This window comes from Podarcis bocagei (assembly GCF_964188305.1).
Source record: "Podarcis bocagei genome assembly, chromosome: 16".
Taxonomy (NCBI): Eukaryota; Metazoa; Chordata; class Lepidosauria; order Squamata; family Lacertidae; genus Podarcis; species Podarcis bocagei.
In genome coordinates, this window is record NC_138142.1 from 32519341 (window position 1) to 32534115 (window position 14775).

General features: G+C 46.6%; 1 protein-coding gene across 1 annotated transcript in view; it reads right to left on the minus strand.

Moving 5' to 3' along the window:
• The window catches only part of EML3 (EMAP like 3), a 37512-nt gene that overhangs the window by 2114 nt on the left and 20623 nt on the right, over positions 1-14775 (minus strand). The window contains exons 9-21 of the mRNA XM_081173277.1: positions 14191-14340; positions 13032-13101; positions 11892-12002; positions 10613-10708; positions 8896-9030; positions 7312-7450; positions 5971-6122; positions 4857-4982; positions 4631-4762; positions 2874-2941; positions 2496-2584; positions 1400-1497; positions 1226-1313 (exon numbers count right to left, since the gene is read on the minus strand). Of these exons, the coding sequence (XP_081029403.1) occupies positions 1226-1313; positions 1400-1497; positions 2496-2584; positions 2874-2941; positions 4631-4762; positions 4857-4982; positions 5971-6122; positions 7312-7450; positions 8896-9030; positions 10613-10708; positions 11892-12002; positions 13032-13101; positions 14191-14340 (1454 nt within the window). The remainder of the gene's footprint in view (positions 1-1225; positions 1314-1399; positions 1498-2495; positions 2585-2873; positions 2942-4630; positions 4763-4856; positions 4983-5970; positions 6123-7311; positions 7451-8895; positions 9031-10612; positions 10709-11891; positions 12003-13031; positions 13102-14190; positions 14341-14775) is intronic.

Sequence of the window (14775 nt, forward strand, 5' to 3'; positions counted from 1 at the left end):
GGACTTGCACCCTGGGGAGGTCACTCCAGTACTGCTAACGCAGCAGCCATATGACTTCACCCTCAGAAGCGCACTCCTGAGACAGACAGATGACAGCAACAATTCAGGCCTATACTGGCATTTTCAGGTTGCACAATTAAAGTCAAATGATAGACCTGTGCGCCAAACCTGCCTGCTCCCTCCAAAGAAAGCCAAACTTTTGCTATAAGGGATGAGGAAATGCACTAGAAAATGTGGAATAACACTTTGGGCAGTTCAACACTACACACTGAAAGTACACTCATTGCACATTTAAAGCACATTGTTGTTGTTTAGTCATTTAGTCGTGTCCGCCTCTTTGTGACCCCCTGGACCAGAGCACGCCAGGCACTCCTGTCTTCCACTGCCTCCCGCAGTTTGGTCAAACTCATGTTAGTAGCTTCGAGAACATTGTCCAACCACCTTGTCCTCTGTTGTCCCCTTCTCCTTGTGCCCTCCTTGTCTTTCCCAACATCAGGGTCTTTTCCAGGGAGTCTTCTCTTCTCATGAGGTGGCCAAAATATTAGAGCCTCAGCTTCACAATCTGTCCTTCCAGTGAGCACTCAGGGCTGATTTCCTTCAGAATGGAGAGGTCTGATCCTCTTGCAGTCCATGGGACTCTCAAGAATCTCCTCCAGCACCATAATTCAAAAGCATCAATTCTTCGGCGACCAGCCTTCTTCCCCTAAATAATCCTGGGAACTAAAGTTTTCCCCTTCACGGAGCTACAATTCCCAGAACTCTTAATGAGCAACAGTTCCTAGAATTCTTGAAGGGGGGGGGGGGACTCATGTACTTTAAATGTATGTTGGATGTCCTTTAAATATATGGTGTCATCTAAGCTCCACACAAACTAATCACAGTGAATGCTCAATAAACAGGTGGTCTGGAAGCAAAGAGAGACCAGATCACCACATGGGAACAACTATCAGGTCTCAGAATTAACCAAAGGCTCAGGACTTTTAATTTCTCCACCACTTCAGGGACTTCTCCCAAATTTCTCTTTCCCTAACCAATGGGCCTTACTGCAGAAATTAAACAACAGCTCCACACCTTGGTAGCCAAAGGAATTACCGCACAATGCACTTCAGGGCAGAAGATTTTTTTTTTTTTAAAGAGGTTTGTGATTCGGAAGTTGTCATCTCAAGGTTTTCACCTTGAGAAAACATGTATCTTCCTTCCCCTCCCGCTCAGACATGGAACTTACAGTACAGGATTTCATAGTCCCCAGAATTGGACATGATGAATTTCCCATCCTTGGACCAGTCCAGATGTGTGATGAAACTGGAGTGTCCCTGGAGTGCAGGGAGAGAAAGTGTGCAGTTTAGGAAGCATCTGGTCTGGTTTTGCTTACCAATGAACCAATCAGTAATATGCTCACCGTGCAGCGGCCAAAGCGGGTGTATTTATGCCCGCTGTCCTCTACGCTGTAGATATAAATGAAATTGTCGTGGGAGCCAATGGCCAAGAACTCCCCATCTGCCAAAGAAGGTAAAAGCACAGTTAGAGGCAGGGGGAGGACAAAGAAACAAATTCCCCAACAGGAAAGGCTGGGGTGGGGGCGAAGGCTCCGTGGCAGAGCATCTGCTTTGCATGCAGAAGGGTCCCAGATTCAATCCCTGGCATCTCCAATAATGGCTGGGAAAGGTCCCCTGTCTGAAACCCTGAAGAGCTGCTGCTAGTCAGTACAGTGGTACCTTGGGTTAAGTACTTAATTTGTTCCGGAGGTCCATTCTTAACCTGAAACTGTTCTTAACCTGAAGCACCACTTTAGCTAATGGGGCCTCCTGCTGCTGCCGCGCCGCTGGAGCACTATTTCTGTTCTCATCCTGAAGCAAAGTTCATAACCTGAAGCACTATTTCTGGGTTAGCAGAGTCTGTAACCTGAAGCGTCTGTAACCTGAAGCGTATGTAACCCGAGGTACCACTGTATATACAATACAAAGCTAGATGGACCCAGCAATCTGACTTGAGATGAGACAGCTTCCCATGTTCTTATTTAAATCAGCTGTCCAGCTAGAACCATGAGGACTGGAATCTGCCTTTATTTTTAGGGGAGGAATCTTTGCTCAGTGGTATGGCATCTGCCTTCCATATAGAAGGTCCCAGATTGAATCCCTGGCATCTCCAGGTAGAGCTGATAATAATAATAATAATAATAATAATAATAATAATAATAATAATAATAATAATAATAATAATAATAAAAAATAATGAATGTTATTTCTTATACCCCATCCATCTGACTGGGTTACCCCAGCCACCCTGAGTGGCTTCCAATAAAAGGTAAAGGAACAAAGCATCAAACATTAAATCTTCCCAAAACAGGGCTGCCTTCAGATGTCTGAAACCCTGGAGAGATACTGCCAGTCCATGCAAATGCATGTGAGCTAGATGGACCAATGGTCTGACTCAATACAAGGCAGTTTCCTATGTAGAAACTTAGGAACTGGTGAAAAAGGAAGCAATGGCCTAACCTGGCGAATAGCGCACTACTGAGAGCTGCTCGTTCCCATCTATGTAGCTCGACAACACTTGTTGTGTCTCCGTGTCCAGCACCACCCATCTGTTGGAGGGAGAAAACAAGAGATTTTCTCAGCAGCCAGTGACCACACCAAAGGGCACAGTTCTTTTCCGGTGTGCAGGTGCACAGAAAGCTGAAATTTAACAGGACAAAGCTCCCCCACTAACTGCATTCCGGCCGGAGGAAGGAAGTTTAGCCTGTTGGTTTTCTGCTTTTCACACAGGTGTTCTCAAGGCCAGAAAAGAAATTGGCAACCCTTACTAACGAAGCAGGGTTGCCCTTCCCAAGTGTGCAAAAGTTGAGGCGAGGGTGGGGTGGAACAAGTAGTTACCGTCCAGAGCTGAACCCGACTGTGACCACTTTCCCACTGGGATGGAAGTCAGCACAGAGCCCTGTCTCCTAGAGAAGAGAGAAAGAGGAACGACATGAGATTTATTGTAAATACTATCATGACATAGGGTAGCTAACTGGATATGGTGCTATTCATTCAGTGTGTTCAAAGCACAGAACTGCCCCAGTCAGGTGGAAAGAGGCTATGAAAGAGGATTAGACAAACTCCTGGAGGACAAGGCTATCAGTGGATATTAGCCATGTCAACTATATTTCCCCTCTGCTGTCAGAGACATTATGCCTCTGAAGACCAATGTCTGGGAATCACAAGTGGAGGGAGAATGCTGTTGCTCTAACATCCTGTTTATGGGCTGCCCAGAGGCATTTCATCAGCCACTGGAAGAACAGGATACTGGAGTAGATAGGCCATTGCCCTGAACCAGCACGTTCATCTTACCATATTTACTCAAGTCTAATCCTGCCATAAAGAAGGCTGATTGCCAAAGAATTGATGCTTTTGAATTATGGTGCTGGAGGAGACTCTTGAGAGTCCCGTGGACTGCAAGAAGATGAAACCTCTCCATTCTGAAGGAAATCAGCCTGAGTGCTCACTGGAAGGACAGATCCTGAAGCTGAGGCTCCAATACTTTGGCCACCTCATGAGAAGAGAAGACTCCCTGGAAAAGACCCTGATGTTGGGAAAGATGGAGGGCACAAGGAGAAGGGAATGACAGAGGACGAGGCGCTTGGATAGTGTTCTCAAAGCTACCAGCATGAGTTTGACCAAACTGCGGGAGGCAGTGGAAGACAGGAGTGCCTGGCATGCTCTGGTCCATGGGGTCACAAAGAGTTGGACACGACTAAACGACAACAACCCTGCCAACCTAGCAGTTCGAAAGCACGTCAAAGTGCAAGTAGATAAATAGGTACCACTCTGGCAGGAAGGCAAACGGTATTTCTGTGCGCTGCTCTGGTTCGCCAGAAACGGCTTAGTCATGCTGGCCACATGACCCGGAAGCTGTACGCCGGCTCCCTCGGCCAATAAAGCGAGATGAGTGCTGCAACCCCAGAGTCGGCCACAACTGGACCAAATGGTCAGGGGTCCCTTTACCTTTAATGCACCATCAAATCTAACGTGCACCTCACTTTTCAGAACCTTGAAACCAAAAAACCGTATTTGCTGTCAAATTTAAATGTGCCATTGAATCTAAAGTCCACCGTAATTTTTGCAACGTAATTTGGCCAAAAAAGGTGAGCGTTAGATTTGAGTAAATACATTAAGTTCTTATGTGCAGTTTTCATTGTTTGTTTGTTTTTAATTTCAGTTTCTAACCCTTACAGTACCAAAGCATGTTAGCCGATGGCTATTAAAATCTTAGAAGCCAGAGAGGGTTTCTTTGCTGAATGAAATCTCCAACAGGGCAAGAATTCGCTTCTTTCATGTGTTTCGTGTCCGCTTTGTGTAGGATGATCATGGAGAAATAACACTTCTTGTCTACCCTGATGCCTGCAAGCTGGACATGAGCACAACAGCACTCTTCCCACTCTTCCCAGGAACTGGCATAATGCCTCCAACAGGGAAAACATAGACAACATGGCTAAGCTGCTGCTGATAGCCTTGCCCTCCATGAATTTGTCTAATCCTATTTTTAAAGCCATCTAAATTGATTCTCTGTGTCCACTGGCCATTCCACATCAATGGCACTGCCAACACCCCTGGGCCATGCCACACGTTCCTCCCCTCCCTGGTCCAGTTACCTCCAGTGTGGTGCTCCAAGCCAGCGTGTGCTCCCCACTATCCCACATGCAGAGCTGCCTGTCATGGGCGCAAGTGACAAAAAGGTCCCGCGAAGGGTGAGTGCCCAGCCCCCACAGTTCGTCCGTGTGCCCCTGCAAAGGAAGAGCGTTGAGAAGCAGCTGGAGAAGGAAGGAGCAGCTGAGGAGGAGGCCCTGCGACCAGACCAGACCAGACCCACCCCTTTACCTGGATGATGGGCCGGAAGCCCTCCGCCAAGCTCCCCCGCAGCAGGGCATTGCGTGTGGTCCCTACCAGCAGCTCCCCTCCGTCACCCTCGGCGATGGTGCGGACGGCACCAAACTGCTCCGGAATCTGATTAACAAAGAAGCAGCAGGCATTATAAAGCTGGTCTGTTTGATGGATTCACCCAAGGATGGATTAAAACCCTTTTTCAGTCTGAGGGCCGCATTTGCTTCTGGGCAACCTTCCGAGGGCCACATGCCCACTTGGAAATTCAATGCTTCAAGTTACTTTGCCTTATTTACTTTTGTTATTTATAAGGATTTATAGCAGGCTTCCTCAACCTTGCCCCTCCAGATGTTTTTGGCCTACAACTCCCATGATCCCTAGCTAGCAGGACTAGTGATCAGGAATGATGGGAATTGTAGTCCCAAAACATCTGGAGGGCCAAGGTGGAGGAAGCCTGATTTCTAACAACTCACTTTTCTCTATCAGGGATGGGCTCGAAGCGAGTCAAACAAAACCAGAGGGAACCATCTGATGAGATTTTTAAAATTCATATGATTAAATCGGCAAATGTTTCTTTAATTGAGCAACAAGCCTTAACCATAAGGTGTATCCTCCCTTCCGGGTGCAAACCTACAGTGAGGGCCAAAAGCAGTTAAGAGGCTAACCCCAGATCCCCAAGCACATTTTAGTAAAAGAAAAACCCAGCCCAAAGACCCTACTGATTCTGGTGGCTGGGGCAAAAAGGTGGGAGAATGTTTGAAGTAGACTCATGGCTGGGGTGAACAGAGCTCATTGCTTTGATAGGGATGCAAATGGCTTCTTCTTTAATCATCAGATCTGTCAGAAAGGATACTTTGTGTGTGTGTGTGTGTGTGTGTGTGTGTGTGTGTGTGTGTGTGTGTGTACCTCAGGCTGCAAGTGAAAATGTGTGAGGTGGCCATGCCCACTTTCAACCACCCCTGGCACGCAGCCCCCAAAGAGTTGGCCAAGGGTGAATGTGGCCTTCTGTCCACATGAGCTTAGCCACCCCAAAGCTAAAGGATATGGTGGTTATTAACGTACGCCAAGCAATCTCCAATAGCTGCTGTACAGATCCATTCACCTCCCTTACCTCCACCTCCTGCAGCAGGGAGAGGCTGGGGCTCCACCGGACCAGGCGCCGGTCCTTGCCACCGCCACTGAGCACCGAGCCATCGCGGCACAGGCAGAGAGAGAAGATGCTGCCTTCGTGGGCTCGCGTTTGCTTGCTGATCTGGTACGTCTCTGTAAAGAGAGGTAAAAACACACCTGTGTCAAACCCTGGTTCAGTTTTGTATTCCTTTTTGGTGACATGACATGGGGATTAGTGCCAGGTTCTCTGTTGACATGCCTCTCCATAGGAACATAGGAAGGTGCCCTATTGTACAGTCAGACCACTGGTCCATCTTGTTCGCTTCTCCATTGTACAGTGGTACCTTGGGTTACATACGCTTCAGGTTACATACGCTTCAGGTTACAGACTCCGCTAACCCAGAAATAGTGCTTCAGGTTAAGAACTTTGCTTCAGGATGAGAACAGAAATCGTGCTCCGGCGGTGCGGCAGCAGCAGGAGGCCCCATTAGCTAAAGTGGTGCTTCAGGTTAAGTACAGTTTCAGGTTAAGTACGGACCTCCGGTACGAATTAAGTATTTAAGCCGAGGTACCACTGTATATCTAAACCGCATAATTGGGGAGCACGCTCCAAACACCCTTTAAATGCCTGCTCAGCCGCTGTCTCTCTATTCCAGATTTTAAAATGCCGTACAGTGGTACCTCAGTTTTTGAGCGTCTCGGAAGCCAAACATTTCAGTTTTTGAAAGCCAAAAACCCAGAAATAAATGCTTCCCTTTTTGAACGCTTTTTGGAAGTCGAACGGCTTCCGCTGCATTCCCCCCCCAATTTTATCCACTGACTTTGCAGACCACCCTTTGCGCCTCAATTGTCGAACGTTTCGGAAGTCTAATGGTCTTCTGGAACGGATTGCGTTCGACAACCGAAGTACCACTGTACCAAAAATATCCACAACTGGAATTGAAGCTCTGGGGCTGGCTGGAGACTGGAGGACACACAGAAAAGAGGTTGCTCCTGCTGCGCTACCTCACGCATCAGCTGTTAGGCGGGGCAGGTGAGCAGCCTAAACAAAGCCCCACTGAGCCTCCAGTCTCTTCTCCACCTAACTGAAGTCCTCTTTGGGCTCCAGGAAGCATCTCTTTACAAGTTACGAGGACTCTCCAGCTCTCTCCCTCCATTATTTCCCAGCACCACGCGTATACATGCAAGTCAACGGCGCACAAGTGGGGAGTCCCCTGTAATCGTTTCTAACTCTGTGTCAGTCCACATCCCATAGCATATGCAAATTGTATGCAAATCAGCATATGCCCAAGGAACCACCCTAGCAGACCATGGTCTGCTATTACCATTCACCTTCGCATACCTTTCGCCCCCTTGCCCAGCGTACGGATGTCAGCAGGCACCCTGGCCCAAGTCAGGATGTTGCCCTCCGAGTCTCCGGTCAGGACATCACTGTTGGTGTCGAACACAAAGCACTGGATGAACTTGGGTTTCTTGTATTTCTGGAAAGATCAGGAAGGGGAGATGCTGATACAATGATGGCTGGGAAGAACCGGACAAGGTTCATTCCCGTATCAAAAAGTTCCAGCAGGATGTTTATCAAAAAATATCTAAAATAATTAAATCGCCTCTTCAGGCTTCTCTATTAATGACAGCATGAAAGCTTATTTGCTCTAAATAACTTTCAACACAGATGTAAGCTGCAGCCAGGATTTCAATCGCCCAGTACAGTAATGGAAAATTTCGGGGGGAGGGGAGGAATCTACATTTGTCTTTGTAGAACAAGAACTGACGGAGTTTGGCTATTGTGGGGGAAAAACAAACACATAAATTTTGTGTCTTCAAAGGGATGGTGGATCCAGAATGCTTCTACACCATCTGGTGGGATTTTATTTATTATGCTTTGGACTTAGATGCCAAACATTCACTGTCTGCAGTACTGGATTTGGGGCAGTGCGTGCTGTCCCCCCCCCCCCACAGGGCGCCAAGCTGAGGGGGCACAAAATAATAATAAATAAAAAGTGTGTTATTGTGAAAAGAAGAAATATTTAGGGAGAGGGCAGTGCCAAATCTTGTCCTCGCTCAAGGCGCCCTATTACCAAAGTCTGCTCCCGCCGCCCATGCCAGTTTGGGAAATATGTAGGCTTTGGTTTATACTGGTGTGTTACCATTTCGTTCTTTCCCCCCCTTTTATTTGTATATGGTAACACTGCTACTGTGATTTTGGGTTGTTGAAAGAAAAAGAAGAGGAGGAAGAAGAAGCTGTTCAAGCAGGAACTTGCACTTGCAATTCTGCCCAGGGTAAAACACTGAAGTTAGCAAATGATAGCATAGTGATCTGGGAATCTGTGTGAGGAGTTGCATGGGGAGAAGAAAAGAGAAAGATTAACTTGGACAAACAACTACCGTCAGGCAAGGCATGGAAACAATGAGAGATGTTTGAGTAGCGAATATCGACTGGGACAGAGTGAAATGTCAGCAGAGACATTGGTCATACCCACACCACACAGCCTGCCCCCCACCGAGAATCCCAGGAACTGTAGTTTGCCCCTCACAGAGCTATAATTCCCAGCACCCTTAACAAATGACAGGTCCCAGGATTCTTAGAGGGAAGCCATGTGATTTAAATGTGAATTAAATATATAGCGTGGATATGACCATTAAGTTATCAAGACAGGGCTTAAGGCAGTTGTAGCTAGCTAAAAAGGGTGCATCTGAGAATGTGCTGGGTCTTTTCTGCCACCACGTTTAGCACCCGTATTTTCACCGAGGAAAGAATTGGGGTTGACCATCTAAGGCCTGGCATTTGGAAGCCTTCCCTCCCTACTTCTCCCACCCTGTTCTCTATTATTGAAGGCCCCCAACTTTACCAACGACCCCCTTTACCACACACACACACACACACACACACACACACACACACACACACACTGCAGCACTGCCTCACCCCAAAGATTCCCTGCTTCTTTGTTAGGCTGTTTCCACTCCAGGTCCAGAAATAGACATGAGATTTCCCAGTGGTGATTATGTTGCTGCTGTCTTGCGGGTTGAACTCCACCGTCAGGACAGATTCATTGGTACTCTGCAAGGTGCAATGGGGTGGATGGGTGGAGGACAACATGGGTGGGGAGTGGAAGGAAGAAGGTATCAGGGTGATGTGGCCTCTCAGCACCATCAAAGATGCCCACAAGGATTATTCAAAGTGTTGTAAGTCTCCCAAAGTGCCTTTTAACCTTAGTTGTGTGTGTAGGGAAGACCAACCCTCCGCACCCCTGAAATGATCTGAAGGAAAGGCACTTTTCACATTGCTTTTATTTTAATGGGATTGTTTCAATGTGCACTTGGATTATGGATGCTTATATTTTTATAACTGGCTTTTAAGCTTTGTAAATCACTTCGAAGCTTATTTTGGCATTAAGCAGTAAATAATAATAATAATAATAATAATAATAATAATAATAATAATAATAATGGTGATGATGACTATGATTATGATGATGGAGATGATGTTATGAGGAGCCACCACCCAAAATATTAGTATTATTATCATTTTATTCTTTTTTTTCTTTAGGTGGTGTCTCTGCCTCTGTGGAATGACCTCCTTGCTAAGCTGCATATTACCCTGACTCATTCATATGCCAACCCTAATATTTTTGCTGGGCCTTCATGGTGTTTTTAACTATGCTATTTATACAATTAGAATTATTTTAATGCTTTTGTTTCTTATGTATTATGATTATCCTTTGGGGGGGGTAAGCTGCCGTTTCACAAAAATGCTTGCACTGGTGTAACAATTGTAATAGTGCAAAGTCAAATTCCACCCACCGTGTTTAAATCAGACGAGACAGCAAAGCCAGGCCTCTCCACACAGACAAGAGAGAGGGTCTTCTGGCTCCCCAGTTGTGGAAGCTCTTCACAGTAAGGCCCACCTGGTGCCTTTGCTGACACCTTTTCAACACCAAGTGACCACTCTTGATGGACCGCAATGAGGCTGTTTGCTGTTACTCAGACTGTCAAACCTTCTACTGCTGCTGCTGGGGGCTGCCTTGCGTATATTTTTTATGAACTGAATGTATTTTTGTGTGCATGTGTTCTTATTACCATGTACAGTGGTACCTCGGGTTACGTACTTAATTCATTCTTGAGGCCCGTTCTTAACCTGAAACTGTTCTTAACCTGAAGCACCACTTTAGCTAATGGGGCCTCCTGCTGCCGCCGCGCAATTTCTGTTCTCATCCTGAAGCAAAGTTCTTAACCTGAAGCACTATTTCTGGGTTAGCAGAGTCTGTAACCTGAAGCGTATGTAACCCGAGGTACTGTTACATATGCTTCAGGTTACATACGCTTCTGGTCACAGACTCCGCTAACCCAGAAATAGTACCTTGGGTTAAGAACTTTGCTTCAGGATGAGAACAGAAATCGTGCAGCGGCGGTGTGGCGGCAGCGGGAGGGCCCATTAGCTAAAGTGGTGCTTCAGGTTAAGAACAGTTTCAGGTTAAGAATGAACCTCCGGAACGAATTAAGTACGTAACCAGAGGTACCACTGTATTTTATTTTTTTAACTTATCTTGGTGCTTTTTAAATATGTTGTGAGTTGCTTGGAGATCTTTTTGTGTAACAGGCAACAAACAAGTTCAAATAACAACCACCACCACAGTACTCACCTTGATTTCAGCCTGCTTGGTGCCACGAGCACAATCCCAGACAGACAGCATGTGCTCGTTGGACTCGTCTATCACACATAAGTATGCCCCCTCATCCTGGAGGAAGATAGGAACACAGGAAGCTGCTTTACAGAGAGTTAGTACAATATTGTCTGCACTGATTGGCAGCAGCTCTCCAAAGGTCTCAGGCAGAGAGTCTTTCTCAGCCCTAACTAGAGATGCCAGGGATTGAACCTGGGACCTTCTGCATGTCAAGGGGATGCTTTACCACAGAGGTTCCCCAGCTGTGATCTGGGGACCACCAGTGGTCCATGAGCTTCATTCAGTGGAGGGAGAACATAGCCATTGTAGGTAGTAGCATCCTACATGATGGGCCCTATGGTCATAACACAAGGTTCCATTATGGCAGGCACAGGCAAACTCAGCCCTCCAGATGTTTTGGGACTACAACTCCCATCATCCCTAGCTAACAGGACCAGTGGTCAGGGATGATGGGAATTGTAGTCTCAAAAACAGCCAGAGGGCCGTGTATGCCTATGCCTGCATTATGGTGTGAAGTAGTTAGCTCACTGCTTGCTCAGGGACCTATGGGGTTAACTTATCAAACTTAAAAGTGGAATATATACGTAATTATAAAAATGATATATAAGGATCAGCGCTCAAGAGAATGCATGTATAATAGTATTTAGTGTGGGATAACCAGTCTCATATAACCAACATGCTTAAGTCAAATTAATGCATGAAGTAAGTTGTTCTGCCAGGCTTAGCTACGTCACATTGGGAGGAAATAGGTCTACCTGAGAAGCTCAGCATGTAAAAAAACGTTTGAAATGATTGCTCCAACTCAGACCGCATGGCTCTCACAAGCCAATCTTGAGTTCCTATACTAATAATTTAGGAACTTTCACCATTTTGTACATAAGATAAGTTTTACTGTCTGTGCTCTGAAACACATGAACCTGACCTTTGAAGCGTTCATAAGTAAACCCATTTTTAACTTACCAAACGTGGGATTTTTTTCTGTGCTTAGGGAAGTGTAAGACTTTGGAAATAAACTTTTGAAGGGATATTCTGGAACTCACTTTAAAGGGCACATATTTTAAAGGTCTAACATCATGTATTTCCACAATTTGCTGCATATTTTGTGGTTTTAAACCTCTCTTGGGGTCCTCTCACCAAAGAGTACTTGCCCCAAATCTTGTCATCCAGAAATTCTCCTTTTTATATACCTATTTTTTCCTTGAACCAACGTATAGGATGGAGAAGTTGTAACACTCACAGCCGTGGAGAAAGCAAGGGAACCAACTCCTCTCTCAAAGCTGCCCTGACCAATTTCTAGCAGGGTGTTAAGGTTGGACGAGTCCCAGATGTGAACAGAGGGTTGCAGAGGCTGTAAGGAGAGTGGGGAGAGAAATATTTCAGCTTCTCTGTGTAAAGAGGTAGAGCAAAAAGAGGTAGAGATCAAAACAAGCCAGTACTCCATATAGAAAGCACATTGCTAGTTTGCTAGTAGCAGAATATTAATTCAAATGGATTATCTATCTATCTATCTATCTATCTATCTATCTATCTATCTATCACAGAGTAATTAATTTTGAAATGTTATGTTTTAATAACACGAATATCTTCCTTTCCTCAGGTAACTCACACCTGCTTGGTTTTTGATTTGTGCGTGCACACACACTTTATTAATGGGTTCCATTTGTTATTCACACCTCATAACGCTTTGTTTGCTGATTGAAGGAGTGCATTACTTGTACTTTCGCTGCTGTCAGTAGCCAGACCAATAGAAGATTTTGCTATTTAAGCGCATTCTGTTTTGATAGGTTACTGAATTCCATCTTTAATGTCTGTGTAACCAGGAAGTGGGGCAGTTAAGTAATTTTAGATTCTGGACCTAGCGTGGTCTGACTGGGAGGCAGGAAGAGATGTTTTTCAACCCTGCATCCCCAGAAGTTTATTTGTTTACAAAAATATTTATATACCACTGTATCATAACGCTGTATCTCAGCGGTTTACAGCAATGTAAAAACGTAAAACCAAACAATGAAATCATAACAAGCTAAGAACAAGTTAAAAGCACAAAGAAATTAAAAGCAAGTTGTTGAACTACAGCTCCTATCATCCCATAATCCCTGCATAATCCAGCAACATCTGTGTGCCAAAGTTGAAGAACACTGGTTTGGGCAGCATTTTGCATTACTTCAAAATGTGAAAGGCCACCAGTCCTATTGTGTTTGGGAGCACTCTGGCTCATTTCACTGAGTGGAGCCCCAAACCTCTCTGCCCCAAAGTCTGAAATCTGATGGCACCACTGCAGCCAATTAATCTTATCTCTGGACAAAAAACTTGTAAGCCATGTAGCTGAAATGAGGGGGGAAATCACGGCCTTGGGTGCCTCCCAGATCTAGGGGTTTACCTTGCCATCCTTGTCCACACCAGCCATCTGCCCTGAAGCAACACGGACTTTGTCAGGATGCACTGCTAGGCTGGAGAAAGAACAGAATCACAAGAGGAAAGGGCCCGTTCCACCATCTGCTCCCAAACTCAAAGTCTCCTAACCCCATCGCTCCAGAGAAGGTGAAAACCACTTTGCTCAATCAGATTCTCCGCCCTCACCCCCCATGGACCAAAGCAACGTCAAAATTCAGCATACCCCCCCCCACCTCTTGCCTTTCGTTCTAAGTGATCTTTGCGGTGCCTCCTGCACCACGCTCTTGGTTCAGCACCCAGTGCAGGCGAACCAGTCACACTCCCCTAATCTGCCTCTGCTGGATGATTTCAGTGAATGGGGTGCTGCCCCACCAACCTCAGCCTGCTCTCAGCCACCGAGCCCTGCACACTTGCCTGCCTTCTTACTTACTTACTTACAACCAGGCCAGCGGGTCGCTGTGCCTGTTGGCTTTTCCCTCCTCCTGTCTCAGTGATGCAGTGAGGATGGTTGGCTCTGCCTGTCATTGGCTCTGTCCCTGCCTGTGATTTGCTTTGGCAAATGACAGTCTACCAGTCCCATTGGACACCAGCCGCCACTGGTGAGACTAGGTGTCTGTAGTGGAGTGCCTATTTCTTGCATCATGGGAGAGTGAGCACAAGTGTTTGTCTGTATGTTTCCTGCGCCTGTCCCTGTGCTGTGGGTGTAAGGTAAAGGTAAAGGGACCCCTGACCATTAGGTCCAGTCATGACTGACTCTGGGGTTGCGGCGCTCATCTCGCTTTATTGACTGAGGGAGCCGGCGTACAGCTTCCAGGTCATGTGACCAGCATGACTAAGCCACTTCTGGCGAACCAGAGCAGCACACGGAAATGCCGTTTACCTTCCCGCCGGAGCAGTACCTATTTATCTACTTGCACTTTGACGTGCTTTCAAACTGCTAGGTGGGCAGGAGCAGGGACCGAGCAATGGGAGCTCACCCAGCCGTGGGGATTCGAACCGCTGACCTTCAGATTGGCAAGTCCTAGGCTCTGTGGTTTAACCCACAGCGCCACCTGCGTCCCTCATGTTGTGGGTGTACATACAGGTAATATACACAGGAGTATTGGAGCAGGTTGCGGGTCTGGGAAATGGCTCCCGCGACTCACCAGCGCACGCAGTCAGTGTGCCGCAGGTAGTGGCGTTGTGTGCGATGTTGCACATGATACAACACAACCACACAGGCAATGAAGTAGACCAGCTCTCCTGACGTCAACACGTAGAGATTGGAGCGGCAGTCACGGCCTCGGTATCCATATCTGGGACGGGCGTCAAGGAGCAAAGAACCGACACAAATGCAAAATGGGGAGGACAAGGGAGCCACGCCTGCCTGCTCTCTGTGTCACTGGGGACTCAAGTGATGGCTCTGTCATCTTTTGTGATAACACCCCTGTGAGGGAGCCCACTATTTCAGGGGCCCAAATGGTGGGACTCAAACCAGGCAGAACTGGGTGCTAGTCCCTACTCAATTGCAAAGCTCAATGGGTGACTTTGAACCGGTTTGCTTAACTCTCAACCCAACCTACCTTTCAGGGTTGTCGTGTGGGTAAAAGTGTGGGATCTGTGTATGCCACCCTGAGCTTCTTGGAGGAAGGCTGGGATAATGATAATAATAATACAAACAAACATAGGAAGCTGCCTAATCCCATCAGACCATTGATCCATATAGCTCAGTGTTGTCTACATTGACTGGC